The sequence below is a fragment of the Salvelinus sp. IW2-2015 genome, linkage group LG24 (assembly GCF_002910315.2).
Source record: "Salvelinus sp. IW2-2015 linkage group LG24, ASM291031v2, whole genome shotgun sequence".
Classification (NCBI taxonomy): Eukaryota; Metazoa; Chordata; class Actinopteri; order Salmoniformes; family Salmonidae; genus Salvelinus; species Salvelinus sp. IW2-2015.
The window spans coordinates 7,468,763-7,483,849 of NC_036864.1; the positions used below are offsets into that span (position 1 = coordinate 7,468,763).

Below are 15,087 nucleotides of genomic sequence, written 5' to 3' on the forward strand. Positions count from 1 at the left end.
TTAAATGCTGAGCTGTAATCGATGAACAGCATTCTCACATGGGTATTCCTCTTGTCCAGATGGGTTAGGGCAGTGTGCAGTGTGGTTGCGATTGCGTCGTCTGTTGTTCACATGCTGATAGAAATGAGGTAAAACAGATTTAAGYTTCCCTGCATTAAAGTCCCCGGCCACCAGGAGCACCGCCTCTGGATGAGCGTTTTCCTGTTTGCTCATGGCGGTATACAGCTCATTGAGTGCAGTTTTAGTGCCAGTCTTGGTCTGTGGTGGTATGTAGACAGCTACGAAAAATACAGATAAACTCTCTAGGTAGATAGTGTGGTCTACAGCTTATCACAATACCTACATTAAGTTTCTGAACTAATGTTTACCACTGTTCGTTTTTACTCTCTTTATTTAGAACCTAACGGACAACTAGTCAAAGCTCCAAACCAAGTTTATTCACCCGCTGGTTCAAACAGCTGAAAAAGACAGTCATGTTTACACAAGTACACATATTGGGTGGAGTCAACTCATTGCACATCTAGACAGCCAATACATCTCTGTTGCTAGGCAGGAACTTAAGTAATGTGTGTAATGAAACAGTTCCTTCTCCTTTCATCTGACCTGACCTCAGCCCACATTCCTCACTAATTCACCCTTATCAGTGACCACAACAATGTTATTCCCYTTTCCCTTAGTAACTTTCCAGGCACATGGCTCTTCTCCAACCTCCATTGACTCCACCATATACATTCTTCATACATATACCTGTATGAAGAATGTATACTTCTAGTGTAGCAAGTATTTCAAACTAGAACCCAACAACACACACACACACCATTGGGGGAGGTGCTTTAGCTGTGGTACGGTAGGACTCCAGGCTTCTCACTGGTGTTGAATATATGGAGATGCCATTGAAGTTGGCCATCAGTGACAAAAAGCTTTCCCTCCTCCCCCAGGCCTGTATTCACACTTACATGCCTTCAAAACCTGGCCAGAAATGGTCCACGTAATCTATAGGCTAGGTGTGATGAACCGGTCAGTCTCTTTCTCTCGTGCGTTTTCCCCCTATGTCCCCATAACCCTTTTTTCCCCCCAGTGTCTCTCTCTTAACTAAGTTTCTCTTCCAGAGGAAGTGACACGGGACTATGCTTATGGCGAGAGCAACCCTCTGGTGAGGAGATGTCGCTTGTTGCCATGGATACCAGCTGACTTGGAAGGGGTCAGCACTCTGACCCCTGAACCCTCTGATCTCTACTATGAGGTAGGGAGACCGGGAACATGTTTCTAGTGTCAATACAGTCAGCCAATGAATGACTCACTCAATGTCTTGAAGTTCATAAGTGAAAAGTCTACACATGAAACCTGCAGAGGTTAAACATTTCATTCATTTGACTACAGTTAAATATGTCCTCTAGTGAATTGTTATGTAAGATAAAAAAAATAAAAAAATCCTGTTGAAAAGCGATATCCCAAGTATAAGTAATGTACACACACTAAAGGGTAACAAAAAAAAAGTTAACAAGTGTTTTTTTARACAACTGCAAACCTGCATGGAGTAGGGCATTCAATGAGTTGATCTGATGGAAATCTGTTGCTTGAGGAGCAATAGAGAACAAATAAGTAAAGGCCCACCCCCCCACTTGTGCCATGTCATGACTTACCTGGACGAGTTATTGAGATGTGCCTTTTGTTAAATGGAGTGAAAAGCAGACTGGCGTGTCATTTTAAACTGCCAACACCTCTTTCTCCCCCTGCCTTTCTCTCCTCAGACCATTTCACAGGAGAACAAGGAGATTCTTCCTCTGGACATTCGGCCCCATACTGTCCCCAAAGACAAAGTGCTCAAGTCAGTCCAAGTCCATTTTGATTTCATTACCGAGATGTGACACACAATCATGCTCACACACCTCTTTGCGTGCATGCCTTGCAGGGTGTTCACAGAGATGGGACAAGTTCTAAACAATCTCCATCACCCACGGTTCACGTTCACAGAGACTGAAGAGGAGGCTGATATTCTTTGGACCTTCTCCCACATCAGAGACTACAGGTGAACAAACACACACTCTTTCAACATGTACCCAAAACACTATTCCATCATTTAATCACACTGACGCCCGATGAGAATCTACCCGACATATTAAGCCATGTCAAACTCCCAAAACTGCTACTGTTCACTTCTACAACTAATGTTGGGGTTTCACTCGATGTGGGCTTTTTGGTGTGCTCTCTGGGTATGTTGCTTTTGGCTGAAGCCGCAGTGTCGTCTTAGTAAGATCAGGGCTCACTTCACGACAACCCATATCTTATGTCAACCACAGACATCACAGACGCACATGTAACGCTGGTGGCCTTCCAAGTGTGAGCACCTTAGTAAGAAGTGTTAGGTGACATGTAAATGATGAGAGGCTTCAAATTCTAGTTATTTTATAGTGCATTGGGACAGAGATGGCTGCTCTCTGTCTCAATGACACACACCACAGGCACTTTAACCAAAGCCTCCAGGCTGTTTGGGTGGTGAGATAAGTCTCCAGGCTGTTTGGGTGGTGAGATAAGTCTCCAGGCTGTTTGGGTGGTGAGATAAGCCTCCAGGCTGTTTTGGGGTGGTGAGATAAGCCTCCAGGCTGTTTGGGTGGTGAGATAAGCTCCAGTGTTTTGGGTGGTGAGATAAGCTCTCAGGCTGTTTGGGTGGTGAGATAAGGCCTCCAGGCTGTTTTTGGGTGGTGAGATAAGCCTCCAGGCTGTTTGGGTGGTGAGATAAGCCTCCAGGCTGTTTGGGGTGGTGAGATAAGCCTCCAGGGCTGTTTGGGTGGTGAGATAAGCCTCCAGGCTGTTTGGGTGGTGAGATATAGCCTCCCAGGCTGTTTGGGTGGTGAGAATTAAGCTCCAGGCTGTTGTGGTGGTGAGATAAGCCTCCAGGCTGTTTTGGGTGGTGAGATAAGCCTCCACGGCTGTTTTTGGGTGTGAGATAAGCCTCCAGGCTGTATTTGGGTGGTGAGCATAAGCTCCAGGCTGTTTTGGGTGGTGAGATAAGCTCCAGGCTGTTTGGGTGGTGAGATAAGCTCCAGGCTGTTTGGGTGGTGAGATAAGCCTCCAGGCTGTTTGGGTGGTGAGATAAGGCTCCAGGTGTTTTGGGTGGTGAGATAAGCCTCCAGGCTGTTTGGGTGGTGAGATAAAGCTCCAGGCTGTTTTGGGTGGTGAGATAAGCCTCCAGGCTGTTGGGTGGTGAGATAAGGCCTCCAGGCTGTTTGGGTGGTGAGATAAGCCTCCAGGCTGTTTGGTGGTGAGATAAGCCTCCAGGCTTTTTTTTGGGTGGTGAGATAAGCCTCCAGGCTGTATTTGGGTGGTGAGATAACGCTCAGGCTGTTTTTGGGTGGTGAGATAAGCCTCCAGGCTGTTTGGGTGGTGAGATAAGCCTCCAGGCTGTTTTGGGTGGTGAGATAAGCCTCCAGGCTGTTTTTTGGTTGGTGAGATAAGCCTCCAGCTGTTTGGGTGTGGAGATAAGCCTCCAGGCTGTTTGGGTGGTGAGATAAGCTCCAAGGCTGTTTGGGTGGTGAGATAAGCTCAGGCTGTTTTGGGTGGTGAGATAAGCCTCCAGACTGTTTGGGTGGTGAGAAGTCTCTCAGGGCTCTGGCCTCAATCTATCGGTCTTCAGGACACCACTAATGAGAGTACAAGTGATTTATTGATAATTTACTCATCTAGGATCTCTCAATCCTAGCTTAGTGTGAAAAATACCAAACTAATATAATAATCCTAATCTGACTCTGTCTCCCTCAAACACGGAGTCTGTCCGTCTCTCTACAGGAAGTTAAGCGAGGAGCGTCCTCACGTTATGACTAATCAGTTTCCCTGTGAGACGGTTGTCACAGTGAAGGACTGCCTCTCCGCCGTGTCGCGGAGGGCCCGGGGAGGCCGGGGGCCGAGTGGCTGCCAGAGACATTCAACCTGCAAGACTGAGCTGCCTCAGTTTGTCAGACATTACCAACAAGACAGGGAGGTGAGCTCAGATAATACAGATGTCTCCCTTACATATAGGACATAACTTACTACCGTGATACGTTTTCATCAAAGTCATTGTGGGTGTGTGTCTGCTCCAGGGGAGAAGACAATCATTGGATCTGTAAGCCTTGGAACCTGGCTCGGGGCTGGACCACACATCACCAACAACTTAGACTCATCATCAGACAAGAGAGAGCAACACCCAAGGTAACACACACACACACCAACAACCTAGACTACATCATCAGACAGAGAGAGAGCACACCCAACGGTAACCACACACACACCAACAACCTAGACTACATCATGACAGAGACAAACCCAAGGTACACAACACACACACCAACAACAACCTAGACTACATCATCAGACAGAGAGAGAGCACACCCAAGGTAACACACACACACCACAACACCTAGACTACATCAGACAGAGAGAGCACACCCAAGTAACACCACACACACCACCTAGAACTACATCAGACAGAGAGAGAGCACACCAAGGTAACACACACACACAACAACCTAGACTACATCATCAGACAGAGAGAGAGCACACCCAAGGTAACACACACACCACCAACAACCCTAGACTACATCATCAGACAGAGAGAGAGCACAGCCAAGGTAACACACACACACCAACAACCTAGACTAATCACAGACGAGAGAGAGCACGCCCAAGTAACACAACAACACCCAACAAACCTGACTACATCAGACAGAGAGAGAGCGAGCACCCAAGTAACAACCAACACACCAACAACCCAGACTACATCAGACAGAGAGAGAGGCACACCCACAGGTAACCCACACACCCCCAACAACCTAGACTACATCAGTCAGAGAGAGAGCACACCCAAGGTAACACACACACCACCAACAACCTAGACTACATCAGACAGAGAGCGAGCACGCCCAAGGCCACACACACCATGGTCATGTGGAAGAACAATTATGGAAAAGCATGCTAATTTAACCCCCTGCAGTTGTATCTATTTACATCAGACTTAAATATTAACACCAGTCTTCTCTGTCTTTGAACACAAAACTCCAGGCCTATCTTAAACCCCTCTGAGACCCGGTCCAGATGGCCTCATGATCAAAGCCGTTAAGCCCTCACTACCCCACTATCACCAACAGAGAGCCCAGAGGGGTCTCCGGGCCAACAAAAGGCAAATTGAGGCCATATTAGCGTACCATTCACACATGCTTGTAACCCTTAGCACCCAGTGCAGCCATCTCTTTCCCAATGCCATTTAAATGATGTCACTTTGCACTACTCACACTTTAGTGCTCACAAGTAGATTTAAGTCAAAACTGTAACTAGGCCACTCAGTGAATGTTCCTGTCTCTTTTTGGTAAGCAACTCCAGTGTAGAGTTGGCCTTGTGTTTTTAGGTTATTGTCCTGCTGAAATGGGAATTAATCTCCCAGTGTCTGGTGGAAAGCAGACTGAATAACTTGTAAGTCGCTCTGGATAAGAGCGTCTGCTAAATGACTTAAATGTAAATGTAAATGTAAATGAATAAGGTTTTCCTCTAGGATTTTGCCTGTGCTTAGGTCTACTCCATTTCTTTTTTTTATCCTGAAAAACAACCCAGTTCTTAATGATTACAAGCATAGCCATAACATGATGCAGCCACCGCTGTGCTCGGAAATATAGAGTAATAGAAATATCACTTTGTATTCAGGACAATTTTTTCTGGTATTCCTTTTTAAAAATATTTTTTTAACCTTTATTTAACTAGGCAAGTCAGTTAAACTAATTCTTATTTTCAATGACGGCCTACCGGGGAACAGTGGGTTAACTGCCTTGTTCAGGGGCAGAATGACAGATTTTTACCTTGTCAGTGTCACGAGAATTTCTAGTTCCAATGATATTAACTCAAAACTCACTATATACTTTGACCAATTCCCCGGGGGTTGTAAGGCCCCGGTTAATAGAAGAATTTGACAAAGTCCCAGAAGTCTGCAAAAGGCAAGTTCTTTATTCAGAGAGCTCTGAAAATCATACAAGGACATAGCCTTTTATACCTCACATTTGGTCATACCATATACCATACCCCTTATAAATGCCCCTCTTCTTTAACACTGTCAATGCTATTTACAAGTCTTCTCCAACACATACATTGCTTATCATATCCTGCAACATGTTACATCATCTACTGCAAGCCTAACTGTTTCTCCCCTTCCTATTATCAGTTTCACAGTGGTCACAAGCTGTCTGTCACTATTTCCTATGCACACACTCTCGCCTACATTGCTAAATAGTAAAGTCTTAATTTGTCCTATGCACACACATGAGAGAATTCTAGTCTTATGATTCTGATACATTTCACTCAATTATACAGTGACCGGGTGGAATACTCTAGTCATTACCTTAAACATATAATTTCCTTATCAGTCAGCTCGGGGATTCGATCTTGCAACCTTTTTGTTACTAGTCCAACGCTCTAACCACTAGGTTACTTTAGTGCCTTGTTGCAAACAGGATTCATGTTTTGGAATATTTTTATTCTGTAAATGCTTGCTTTTCATTGTGTCAATTAGGTTAGTATTGTGGAGTAACTACAATGTTGATCCATCCTCAATTATCCTATCACAGCCACTAACTGTTTTCAAGTCACCGTTGATGAACCGTGGCTTTAGACACTGKTATGTGGAGGAGATGAATTACATACTATGTTGTTTAATTAGACATACTATGCAATTTTTGTACTTGTCCATTGTTATATGCTGGTATTTTTTGCTTGTTTGACTTAGTAATAAATCTGAGCGTACAGATTTATGTGCCGTTTAAGTGTGACTGCGGTTTGTGACCTCTGTTTACGATCGGCAGGATTTTAGCTATGTGGGAATTACAGGGAATGGTGGCGATATCGGCTATCTTGATCTGCACAGATGAGCTAATTTACTTTTTACAATTCTGTTCCCCGGGCCCCGTTTCTGCACATCTGCTAACTGTCACACGGATAAGAGGATGTACTTTCTGTAAAAGGAGAGAGAACTCTGTTCGTTGGGATTTTCAACTCTGAGCTATTTGAGTGATTGTCGAATTGTTCCATTTTTGCTAAAATCATCTCGTCTCTTCTTTTAGTTAGAATTTCCACCACAGGTGTTAGCCAAAGGCAAACCTCGGAGAGAACCATAATGCCTATACACATCCAGTCAAAACATCACATTATGAAGTGAACACAGCAATTAGATGTTGCCTTTTTAAATGAAGTTGTGTGTTGACTAGCCTATTTGTTGGTGTGTGTATTTACGCCTACGTGTGTGTGTGTGTGTGTGTGTGTGTCTCCCAGGTGGTGTGTAAGTACCTGGAGGATCCAGTGCTGTTTGAGAGGGAGGAGGTGGGGATGGTGAAGTTTGATATTCGCTACGTGCTGCTGCTGCGCTCCGTTCAGCCTCTACGCCTCTACTCCTACAACGTGTTCTGGCTGCGCTTCGCCAACAGGTTAGACTTCCCATCAACTGCTGCAGGAAGTGGCGCTTCCTTGCGACACTCGTTTGTCCACGTTTGTCATGCTGGCGGTCACCACAAAATGCTGGTCCATACTGGGTTTCTTTCTTCCCAGTAGGAAACCAATAAATCACCTTTTATTTATCACAGGCGACAAATACAACTGGTGTCGACTTTACAGTGAAATGCTCGTTTACGAACCTTTCCCAACGATGCGGAGTAAAAGTATATAAAATATGCACACAAATGGAGCTACATACAGGGAGTACCAGTACCAGATCAATGGTACTGACTAGACATCAGGATAGATAATAATGAGGTAGATATGTACATGAAGGCAGGGTAAAGTGACTAGGCATCAGGATAGATAATAATAAGGTATTTGAGGTAGATATGTACATGAAGGCAGGTAACAGTGACTAGGCATCAGGATAGATAATAATAAGGTATTTGAGTAATATTGTACATGAAGGCAGGTAAAGTGACCAGGCATCAGATAGATAATAATAAGGTATTGAGGTAATATAGTACATGAAGCAGAGGTAAAGTGACTAGCGATCAGGATAGATAATAATAAGGATATTTGAGGTAATATGTTACATGAAGGCAGGTAAAGTGACTAGGCATCAGGATAGATAATAATAAGTATTTGAGGTAGATATGTACATGAAGGCAGGGTAAAGTGACTAGGCATCAGGATAGATAATAATAAGGTATTTGAGGTAGATATGTACATGAAGGCAGGTAAAGTGACTAGGCATCAGGATAGATAATATAAGGTATTTGAGGTAGATATGTAATGAGGCAGGTAAAGTGACTAGCATCAGGATAGATAAATATAAGTATTTGAGGTAGATATGTACATGAAGGCAGGGTAAAGTGACTAGGCATCAGGATAGATAATAATAAGGTATTTGAGGTAGATATGTACATGAAGGCAGGGTAAAGTGACTAGCATCAGATAGATAATGATAAGGTATTTGAGGTAGATATGTACATGAAGGCAGGGTAAAGTGACTAGGCATCAGGATAGATAATATAAAGGTATTTGAGGTAGATATGTACATGAAGGCAGGGTAAAGTGACTAGCATCAGATAGATAATGATAAGTATTGAGGTAGATATGTACATGAAGCAGGGTAAAGGACTAGCGATCAGCATAGATAATGATAAGTATTTGAGGTGATATTGTACATGAAGCAGGGTAAAGGGACTAGGCATCAGGATAATAATGATAAGGTATTTGAGTAGAATATGTACATGAAGCCAGGGTAAAGTGACTAGGCATCAGGATAGATAATGATAAGGTATTTGAGGTAGATATGTACATGAAGGCAGGGTAAAGTGACTAGGCATCAGTATAGATAATGATAAGAGGAAAATAAAGAAAAGAGTTGCTGCAGCAATGAATGAGTGAATGTGTGTGGGGGATTTGTGTGGGAGTGACTGTGTGTGGTGTGGTGTCAGTGCACATATTTTCTCGTACTGTTTGCCGGACGGTAGCAGAGTGAACACTCAATGGCTTGGGTGACAGGAGTCTTTGGCAATTACACCGCCTGATATAGAGGTTCTGGATGGCAGGAAGCTTGGCTCCAGTGATGTACTGGGCTGTCCACACCACCCTTTGTAGTGCTTTGTGGTCAAGGGCGGTGCAATTGCCATACCAAGTGGTGATCCAGCCAGTCAAGATGCTCTCGATTGTGCAGCTGTATAACTTTTTGAGGATCCATGACAAATCTTTTCAGTCTCCTGAGGGAGAATAGGTTTTGTCGTGCCCGCTTCACGACTGTCATGGTGTGCTTTGACCATGTTAGTTTGTTGCCTACCCTCACCACCTGGGGCTGACCCGTCAGGAAGTCCTGGATCGAGTTGCAGAGGGAAGAATTCAGTCCCAGGGTCCCTAGCTTGGAGGACTATGTTGAATGCTGAGATGTAGTCTATAAACAGCATTCTCACATTATTTCCAATCTTGTCCAGGTGGATCTGTTGGGGCGGTATTGGAATGGGTCTAGGGTGTCTGGGATGATCGTGTTGATGTTTGTCATGACCAGCCTTTTCAAGGCACATCATAATTACAGATCTGAGTGCTACAGGAAAATAGTCATTTAAGCAGGTTACCTTGGGAACAAGGACAATGGTGAGCAGCTTGAAACCTGTTGGTATTACAGACTGGGGCAAGGAAAGATTGATAATGTCTGAGACACCTGCCAGCTGGTCTGGGCATGCTTTGAGAATGCACCCTGGTATTCCGTCTGATTGTTAACCTGTTTAAACATTTTGTTCACATCGGCCACAAAGAGCGAGATCACATAGTCATCTGGAAAAGCAGGGGCTTTCACGCAAGGCACAGTGTTATATTCTTCTAAGCAAGCATAAAAGGCATTTAGCTCGTTTGGGAGTTCTGCATTGCTGGGCAGCTCATGGCTGGGTTAACTTTTGTAATCTGTTATAGTCTGCAAGCCCTGCCACTGTTGTGGAAAATTGTCCTCAAGTTTCCTTCAAAAAAGCAAAGCACCTCCGAGTTTGTGGAATCAAGATAGACTTTATTACAAAAGCGATAGAGCCGAGCTGGTCTGCAGAGCAACTGATTTTCCAGTCTCGGGACATTTATTTTATACAGTTTGATCCTTGCATCATATTCATAGCCATTCCCTCTTGTGTAAATGATCTATACCCCTTGGCTTCTCGCCACCATTATCTTTGTCTCCTTCCATTATGTTTACGCCCATTTTAATCTGCTCCCCTTGTTGGTCCGTGTTTAGATTATATTGGTGGCGTAACCTTGACAATATCTGATTACCCCTCTTCCTGGCCTTAGTTTCCAAGCATCAATTATATTGGTGGCGAAACCACAGTGTTAATGAAAAAATAGTTCGGACACACACTCCTAATGTGGGTGTGTCCACTGGTGCCCATATAGTTGGTCACTGACAGATCTAATGGCCTCTTGGGATTAAGCAATGACTTTCAACCTAGTAACCCTTCCTCTAGTCCAGTGACCATGACACATACATACATTATAATGGACTCTTTGGACTAAGTAATGAATTTCAGTAACCTTTCCTCTACATGTGGTAAAACCCTCTAAGATGCATACAGTGAAGCTTATAAAAACATAACACATATACTGGAATTTTCTCCAATAACGCCTTCCTTCTATATTGTCCTTTTGCATGTTTGATGTCTCGTCGGCAGTCATAGTGGGATTTCTTGTATGCGTCTGTGTACTGTTAATTGTCAGCGTTAGCTCTATCCTTTAGCATGGTGCAGATGTTGCCTGTAATCCAAGGTTTTTGGTTTGAATACGTTCTTAGTCACTGTGGGGATGACATCATCTATGCACTTGACTGTTGTGGTTAACCCCTCAATGTTATCAGATGAATCCCGGAGCATGTCTGTACTAGCAAAAAAGTATTGTGGCTTCGCATCTGCTACATCCGACCACTTCCGTGTTGATCTGGTACTTCCTGTTTTTTATCTAGAATGTTTAAGAAGTAAAACCAGCTGCCTTGCTAACCACAACTTCCCCCTTTATCAACATGCTCCACTCACAAGACTGCATATAGAGCCTCTGTTTGTCGCTCATCTTTTAGAATGTGTGAGGACTTGGGGGGGGTTGGGGCTCATAAGATTTAAGCGAGGGCAGAATTTGAATGTCAAATGCTGCAACCCATGAATGCCACCTATGATGCGTTGACTTCCAGAATATGACTGCTGATCTAGGATCTGTTTTGCCTTATAGAAGAGGAACCTGATCTGAGATCAGCACTGCTATTCTGAGACGCTTTGTGAATACAGGCCTGGGGCTTTATGCTGGTCTCATCTCTGTTCTACACAGGCCTTTCTCTCTGGACCACTTTGATGACTACGAGAAGCACTTCACTGTCATGAACTATGCAGAGGGGGTCCAGCTCAAACAGGTAATGATGACAAAGCAAACCCCCGCATTCATCAAAAGCAGACTAAGCCACCCGCCTGAAAAGGACAAACGCATCCACACACACACTCAGAAACGTAAACAAACACTTGTCAAAGACAACACGTGCACACAAGGCAGCAACACAAAAACATACACACAGCTACAACAAACACACACCACCTGACTTCATTCCCTAAATCTGATACTCTGTGTGCCCCAGGTTCACTACGACGAATTCATACCTATGTTTGAAAAGCAGTATCCTCAGTATCCATGGAAAGAGGTTGAGGTAAACACACACTTTTTAATCTTTCACTTGTCTGTCTGTATGTCTGTCTGTCTGTGTGAGTTAAGCCGGGTGGACACTACGTGACTTTGAACATCCTAACATCGCTGAGCCTCACATTAAACGACCGTCTTTCCTGTATTTTTGTTGGCGTGTTACCAACGTAGTGGTGCGCACACTAAACGATGTGGCACAGAATGGGGGTCACACTACAAGATTCTTCACTTGGTTGTGAGGATTGTCGATACCACACTGTCTCGCAAAAACAATGTGATTTAATGTCGCTACAACGAGCTGTGGCTCAAAGCAGCCTCATAAACGTTTTCAGTCAGACATTCAGTTGAAATATCTAGGCAACATTTTGAATTGAGTAACATTTGCTTGTGAACTTCAGAGCTGTAACAATCTGACACTTTATGTCACAGGTGTCAAACTCATTCCACGTGGGGCCGAGTGTCTGCGGGTTTTCGCTCCTCCCTTGTACTTGATTGATGAATTAACATCACTAATTAGTTAGGAACTCCCCACACCTGGTTGTCTAGGGCTTTATTGAAAGGAAAAAACAAAAACCTGCAGACACTAGGCCCTCCGTGGAATGAGTTTTACACCCCTGCTTTATGTGTTCTGTAAAGAGGGAAAACTGTAAAGACAGCTCTGTGATAAGAAAGTCGGTTCTTCCATGGAATTGCTCGGCTCTGTTACTTTGTAATGAAGTCTAACTGAATTTACAAGTTTAGGTATTGGGGCAAATATTTGAGTCAATATTTCCACAACACCTTAAAACAGTCACCTCCCTCTATATGGATAATAACTCCCCTTGACCTTTCGCCACCATTATCTTCCAGTCTCAGTTCTTGCTTGTTAACGCCCACATCTGCTACGGTCTAGATTATAATGGTGGCGGGGCCCTGGTTAATATACAAAAAATAATACTTGTTTCCAGTATTAGTTCTGTATTTTCTGCTGACATTCTATTTCTACATTTCTGGTTATCAGCTCCATATACCTTTCCTGCTGACACTCAGTTTCTACATGTCTTGTGATGAATTCTATGTCTTTTCTGCTGACATTGTTTTTACTGTAGTCCAATGCTTAACTCTTTATCTAGCTCTGTCCATTTACCTGAGCTCAGCAGATATTCAGCTCACATATGTTTTATCCCTTATACATGTGTTTCTGTCTCAATACTTCAAAGTGGTCAGTCCGGATACTGGAAATGTAATCATTGTCAAGAGTTTTGCTCCTACAAAGGCAAATACAAACGCATACTAGTAGTAGTCATGGCTCCTGCCCCAGAGTCTACACATTCCTGGGTGATGTGAAACGACATCATCTCACTGGCTTCTTCTCTGGTGAGCTCTCATTGGCTATTGCTGAACATCGTTCTCAAAAATTGTCACACTACAAGAGCATTGCAGATTTTGTGCAGATAAAATCAAAAATGTTTGAAAATATCAGGTCGTCTGGGACTGCTCAAAGACTAGATCGGTAACCCTCACATTGGGTCTCTGACCCGCTCACATTAAATGAGTGTCGGTGCCGGCCGTATAGGCAACAACATAGGCAGATTTTCTCCCTTCTCAAAAATGTGTCTAGAACTGATCAATTGTGTAGCATACACTCGGCTTTACTCTGTAGCTCTGTTACATAATCAGTGTTGAGATTAGTTAGTTGGGGAAATAATCTATTTCTGTATGGAGGAGTGGGCCAAAATCCCTGCTGCAGTGTGTGCAAACCTGGTCAAGAACTACAGGAAACGCATGATCTCTGTAATTGCACACAAAGGTTTCTGTACCAAATATTAAGTTCTGCTTTTCTGATGTATCAAATACTTATGTCATGCAATAAAATGCAAATGAATTACTTAAATATCATACAATGTGATTTTCTGGATTTTTGTTTTAGATTCTGTCTCTCACAGTACCTATGATAAAAATTACAGACCTCTACATGCTTTGTAAGTAGGAAAACCTGCAAAATCGGCAGTGTATCAAATACTTGTTCTCCCCACTGTATGTCTTCTGGTGCCTATAAATGATTAACTAATGTGTATGTCCAATGGTCTTGTCTTCACAAGACCAGGCATGACCCAGAATGGTTAGGCCTGTGCTGATCCAGCATTGCATATTCACATGGATTCTGCTTACTACTCTAAGATGCATAACACATGTACTGGAAAATCCCCAATATCTTCCAGCAAATTGTGTGCTTTTTCAAGGACGTCTGTTTGGAGAAGTGTATTCCCTGTGACCTAAAGACCCCAGCGGTGTCATTTATCAATCATGCGTGAGCACAAATCTATGTGTAAACCATGCATGGGATTTCCACGCAAAGTGATGATATCAATATGAATGTTTGCTTGAGTGTGATAATGTATACACAGCCATGTGTATGCACAGTGCCAAGTGGTGGAATAAGGGAACTGCTTGTCAAGCGTAGTAGAATGGGGAAAATATATGTTGAAATAGCGAGAGTAATAATTAAATCGATCTCAGAAGCAATCAATGGCAAAGATTGGAGGTGCGCAATCTATACATTTCTATGGACAGCAGATGTCATGACATTTCTCCAAACAGCCTTTCTCCGCTCGCTARAGAACTAAATGAGGAAACGAGTTGAGATCGGATCATGGAAACACTCCCGGTACAGAGATGATTCTGAAAGTAACATACGTGTTGTTTGACAAAGTAACTCATAATATTACCCAATTTGAGAGAATTATTTTACTCCGTTAATCACAAAAGTAATCTAACACCTTTATCTAACACCTGCCCCCAATCACCCCTTACCCAAAACAATTGTAAATATTGGACTATAAATTGTGCCTTCCTGTATTATACTTATGCTAAAATGTTTGTTCTATTCTACTGCCATTTACTTTGTTCGTACTCTTTTGTTATTTGTTATTGTTGTATTGTCAAGAAGGAACCTGCAAGTAAGCATTTAGTTGGACGGTGTAGACAATGTGTATCCTGTACAAACGACTAATAAAACTGGAAACTTTAATGCATTACCCCCGACACTGTAGGTAATACAGTTGTGTTACTGTTCTCTCTCTACTCCCATCCTCTCTCTTTCTCTCTGTCCTTATCTTCACCTCTCATCCTTCTCTGTCTACCTCCTCCTCCTCTCCGCCTACCTCCTCTTTCTCTCTACCCCCTTCTCACACTTCACCCCTCCCCTCTCTCCTCTTCTCAGAGAGAGGCGTTCAAGGCATTTGCAGAGCTCTTCCAGGCAGCCTCGTCCCGGCCGGCCCCCTACGGTTTCTGTGCCTACCCCTCCTCCCGGGCCATCTACGCTGTAGACCTTATGCTCAAGTGGGGCACTGGGAACAGAGGTGAGGCCTGGCTGTATTAATGTGTACTTATCATGTGTATGTTTCTGTACTTCTACGTGTGAGAGCACTACATACCTCACTGAGTTCCTCACACATTCAT

General features: G+C 43.4%; 1 protein-coding gene across 1 annotated transcript in view; it reads left to right on the forward strand.

The window, feature by feature from the left end:
- Window positions 1-15,087, forward strand: part of ttll12 (tubulin tyrosine ligase-like family, member 12) — a 39,731-nt gene that overhangs the window by 21,297 nt on the left and 3,347 nt on the right. Inside the window, 12 exon segments of the mRNA XM_070434714.1 lie at window positions 1,110-1,243; window positions 1,752-1,828; window positions 1,913-2,029; window positions 3,787-3,902; window positions 3,905-3,933; window positions 3,935-3,979; window positions 4,054-4,149; window positions 4,332-4,373; window positions 7,288-7,439; window positions 11,284-11,365; window positions 11,585-11,653; window positions 14,849-14,987. Coding sequence (XP_070290815.1) covers window positions 1,110-1,243; window positions 1,752-1,828; window positions 1,913-2,029; window positions 3,787-3,902; window positions 3,905-3,933; window positions 3,935-3,979; window positions 4,054-4,149; window positions 4,332-4,373; window positions 7,288-7,439; window positions 11,284-11,365; window positions 11,585-11,653; window positions 14,849-14,987 — 1,098 coding nt within the window.